We start from the raw sequence: 4,972 nt of genomic DNA on the forward strand, positions 1-4,972 counted from the left end.
GAAAAGGGTTTTAAATAAGTTTCTATACCACTCTATAGAACTAAAACATCAGCCAGGTGCTGGTGGCACACGTCTGTAATCAGAGCTACCCACGATGCTGATATCTGAGATTCATGGTTCCAAGTCAGTACAACCAGGAAAATCCTTGAGACTCTTATTGTCAGTTAACCACCAAAAAGCTGGAAGTGGAGGTATGGCTCAAGTGGCAGAGTGCTATCCTTGAGCACAAGAGCTCAGGGACAGCACCCAGACCCTGAGCTCAAGCCCACGTAAAACAGGGAGGAAATAGAAAATGAAAGTATCTTCAGCATAATATACAATTAATTCAAGGAGGAGTTCTAGGAATGGAAAGAAAGGCAGTGATACAGAGGCCTACAGAATCCCTCCCTGAGACCTGAAGGGATGGATATATATAGACAAATCACAAGGAGGCAGGGCATAGGGGTGGGATGTGGGAATGGATGCTTCCCAGTTAGTGTTGGTACTTTGGGAGCTCAGAGGAGGATCCTGGTAGAGTGGACAGAACATTAGAAGCTGGGACCCTGGTCAGCTGAGGGGCAAGGTTCTGGGCTTGGGGAATTGGAACTTACTGTAGCTTTTGGAAGGCTTGGCACTGCCCGTGTGGTGGAGTGACTGAGTGGGGGTTGATAAACAGAAGTGTGCCCCTCCTTCACCTGCCAGCCTTCAGTCTTCCTTTAGCTTCCTGTTGACCCAGCCTAATCTGACCTAGCAAAGAAGAAATTCTGTTCAAGCAGACGCCAGCTGGATGGTCTTCTAGCTGAAGTATATGCAGCACACAAGTCTGGGTCACTAAGATTCATGGTACTAGACAGAAAGAGCTGAGTGATCTCCTTTGAAACCTCAGTCCCCATGATCTTCATTGTAATCTTGAGACCCAAGCAAAATTCTAGCAGGAATTCTAGCTGACATAGTGGTGGAGATGCTCCATTTGGGCTTGTGTCACCATCCAAATGCTGTGTCTGTGATGACCTGCAGGCAGCTTGCTCTGTTGGTACTTAGCTTTCCTTATGTCTGCACAGGGAAGAGGCCATCAATCTGCTTTGTAGCTTATTTGGACATTTTAGAAAAATAAACTTTCTAACTGGAGAAGGAGTGATTTGTCTTTAGGTTTTTTTTTGGGGGGGTCGGGTCATGGAGCCTGAACTCTGGGCATGGGCACTGTCAGCTCTTCAGCCCAAGGCTAGCGCTCTACCACTTGAGCCACAGCATCACCTTCCAACTTTTTCTGCTTATGTGGTGCTGAGGAATTGAACCCAAGGCCTCAGGCATGCAAGGCAAGCGCTCTACCACTGAGCCACCTTCCCAGCCCAGGAGTGATTTGTCTTATGGAAAGATCGTTTTGTTTCCATCAACTTTGTAGAGAAATTTCTGCTTAAAAACTAAAAGATCATTAAAAGATTTGGTAATTGCAAAATGGTTGAAAGCACAACTGTTTTGTGTGTGTGTGTGTGTATGTGTGTGTGTGTGTGTGTGCGTAATATCTCTCATGGTAGGATAATGAGGTAGGGGTCTGGTGCTGGTGGCTCATGCCTACAATTCCAATTAATTTGGAGGTGGAGATTGGGAGAATAATGGTTTGAGACCAATACAGGCCAAATAAATACATATATAAATACAGGGTAAATATTCTGAGACTCTATATCAACTGAAAAATTCAGTATGGTGGTATGTATCTGTCATCTCCCAGATGACAGATACATACTTGCAGGAGGATTAGGGGGATTGCAGTCAAGACTGTCTTGAGCCGGGTGCTGGTGGCTCACATCTGTAATCCTAGCTACTCAGGAGGCTAAGATCTCAGGGTCACAGTTCAAAAGCCAGCCCAGACAGGAAAGTCCGTGAAATTCTTATCTCCAATTAACCACCAGAAAACTAGAAGTGGCGCTGTGGCTCAAGTGGTAGAGCATTCGCTTTGAGCTAGACAGTACCCAGGCCCAGAGTTCAAGCCCCATGACTGACAAAAAAAAAACCCAAACAAAACAAAACAAAACAAAAACTATCCTGAGCAAAAATGGAAAGCCTATAAAAATGACCAGAGAAAACAAGGGTTGAAGGTGAGCTTCAAGTGATGGAGCTCCTGTTTGGCAAGTGAGAATCCCTGAGCTCAGCTCAGTATGACAAAAAATAAAATTAAAATTTATTTCCAAACAGTTAAAAGAACTGGGCCCTGTTGGCTCACCCTTGTAATCCTAGCTACTCAGGAGGCTGAGATCTGAGGATCATGGTTCAAAGCCAGCCAAGACAGGAAAGTCTGTGGGACTCATCTCCAATTAACCACCAGAAAACTGGAAGTAGTGCTGTCACTCAAGTGGTAGAGTGCTTGCCTTGAGCTGAAGAGCTCAGGGACAGTGCCCAGGCCCAGAGTTCAAGACCCATAACCAACAAAAAAGAAGAAGAAGAAAAAAGCCGGAAGTAGAGCTGTGTTCAAAGTGGTAGAGTACTAGCCTTGGTGAAAAACCTTAGTGGCACCTCCCAGGCCCTGAGTTCAAGCCCTATGACGGACAAAAAAAGCTAAAAGAATAAAGGGACAAGGATGAAAAGGAAACAATCGAGCAGGAAGTGGGTTACAGGCAGAGAGGTGGATGAATACCTGATCTGTAGAGACGATCACTGTAGAAAATGAGCCTAGAGCAACCACACTGCCCACAGAACAAGTGCGGAGTGCAGTGAACAGAAGTAGGCTTTGCTCTGGTGAGATTCTAATCTTGAGCCCTTTTATGATGTCACTAAGGCTCTTCACGAAGCCGTAATGCGTTCTCACAGTAGAAGAAACAGAAAAGAGTTCCCATTTCTCTGTGGAATAGCAGAACTCTGTGTGCCTGCAGGTACTTATTATGTCCTAAATGAATGGATGGATGAAGTGATGGGTGGATGAATGGGTAGATGAATGTAAGAAGGAATGGATGGGTAGAGAGAGGAAGGGATGGATAGGGCCATGTATGTAGATATGTGTAGATGAAGGAATGGATGGATGGATTCAGAGTTAAGCCTGTGCATCTCATTGACAAACATTCATTGATCACAGTTTGAGGAACATGTTTTATGCCAAAGGCCATAGGACATAACTGGATTTGAGGGCCATACAAATTTACAGTCATATGGCTAGAATCAGATGGGCCCTAGGCAGCTGATGAGAAGATACATGTCGGTCCTGCCATGTACCATAAGAGCCTCCGGCAAGATGCTCCCTGCCTCTGCTAGAGAAAAAGCAAATATGCCTGCTTGATTTGTTATCAGTGATCAAGTTCTTACCTTGCTATTATTTTAATCACATCACCAAATTTTTTTCTCCCAAAGGGCAAAACAGAAGAAAAGGGAGAAATTGATTATGAGAGAAAAGGTAAAATTTACAAAGATCTTGTCGAATTTTTAAAAGACAAATCAACAGTATTTTCAGAAAGTATGTCTAAACAGGTAAGTTTGGACTTTTGCAATTTGGTTGTTAACGTTGACCATAACTTTATGTAGTCTAAATATCTGAGAGTGATTTTTTTTTCTGTTTTTGGATACTCATTTTAACTGTTAACATTTTCTTAAAATAATGTAAAATAGCTCATGTTTGTAAAGGTAGCATTCTTTTAGATTTTTTTCTTTCAAAATACTACCTTCACAAGTCAGGAGCTAGAAAACATGCCTATGAATCATAGCTACTCAAGAGGTTGGGATCTGAGAATCATGGCTCAAAGACAACCTAGGTAGAAAAATCTGCTATAGTCTTATCTCCAATTAAGTACCAAAAAGCCAGAAATGGAGCTATGGCCCCATGGCCTAGTAACTGGGAAGGAGGGAAGAGTACGTGGAGGGAGACAGAAACAAAGAACAAAGAAAGGAAAGTAAGAGAATGGGAGAGAGGAAGGAAGGAAGAGAAAGAGAGAAAGAAAAAGAAAGAAAAAAGAAAGGAAGGAAGGAAGGAAGAAAGGAAGGAAGGAAGGAAGGAAAAGAAAGAAAAGGAAAGGAGGAAGGGGGTGGGAGGGAGGAAGGTATGGTTCCCTTAGGCATCTGAGCCTTTCCTGGACTGATCACCAGTTTTAATCTTCAGATGGCACTAGGTGATTCAGAAGTGATGCCACTGTAAAAAAAAAAATTACTCTTTATGCTTTTATACAGGAGGCTAAACGCAATGAAGAGCAGCAACAAAATAAGACTGATGGAAAACCCCAGAAGGAAGAACCCTCTACCTCCCAGAAAACTGTACCTGGTTCAGACATCAGTAAACTGGAGAAAACCCAAATTGATTTTGAGAAGAGTCAAATGACTAAGAGATTGCAGCCAAGCTTAAACTGGAAGACCTCTGTTGATTTAAAAGAGTATGTAAACCTTTGCATGGTGGGTTTTCTGATTCATCTGTGAGCATCTCCCATTGGCCTAATTATTCCTGTAACTTGATTTCATGGGAGAAAAATATAAGGTGAAAATTGACAAATCCCTCCATAGCACAAACTTTTCCCTGTACCCTCTGACTGTTCATCCCATGTGGACAGATTTCCTGTCCATACATCCACCTGACAGATTTCACAGTAGCAGTGCTGGTGTCTGTGGAAGGAAGAGAGTATGGAAGAGAATAATTTGGGAGTCAGGGAAAGCAAGCCATAGAAAAATGATGGTAAACATGGAGAAATGACACGGAAATGCTAATGTAGTAGATTATCATTCTATGGAGTTATTCAGAGAAACTTTCATGGTGGCAGTGTATTCTCCATCAGTACAATTTTCTTTTATTTTCTAGAGTACTCACCTTTCTTTCTTTCTTTCTTTCTTTCTTTCTTTCTTTCTTTCTTTCTTTCTTTCATTCTTTCTTTCTTTCTTTCGTTCTTTCTTCCTTTCTTTCTTTCTCTTCCTCCCTCCCTCCCTCCCTCCCTCTCTTTCTCTCCTCCCACCCTCTTTCTCTCTCTCCCTCCCTCCTTCCCTCCCTCCTTCCCTCCCTCCCTCCCTCCCTTCCTTCCTCCCTTCC

General features: G+C 43.0%; 1 protein-coding gene across 1 annotated transcript in view; it reads left to right on the forward strand.

The window, feature by feature from the left end:
• The window catches only part of Armc4 (armadillo repeat containing 4), a 141,273-nt gene that overhangs the window by 13,508 nt on the left and 122,793 nt on the right, over positions 1-4,972 (forward strand). Inside the window, exons 3-4 of the mRNA XM_013014582.1 lie at positions 3,319-3,435; positions 4,129-4,328. Of these exons, the coding sequence (XP_012870036.1) occupies positions 3,319-3,435; positions 4,129-4,328 (317 nt within the window). The remainder of the gene's footprint in view (positions 1-3,318; positions 3,436-4,128; positions 4,329-4,972) is intronic.

This window comes from Dipodomys ordii, unplaced genomic scaffold (assembly GCF_000151885.1).
Source record: "Dipodomys ordii isolate 6190 unplaced genomic scaffold, Dord_2.0 Scaffold24, whole genome shotgun sequence".
Classification (NCBI taxonomy): Eukaryota; Metazoa; Chordata; class Mammalia; order Rodentia; family Heteromyidae; genus Dipodomys; species Dipodomys ordii.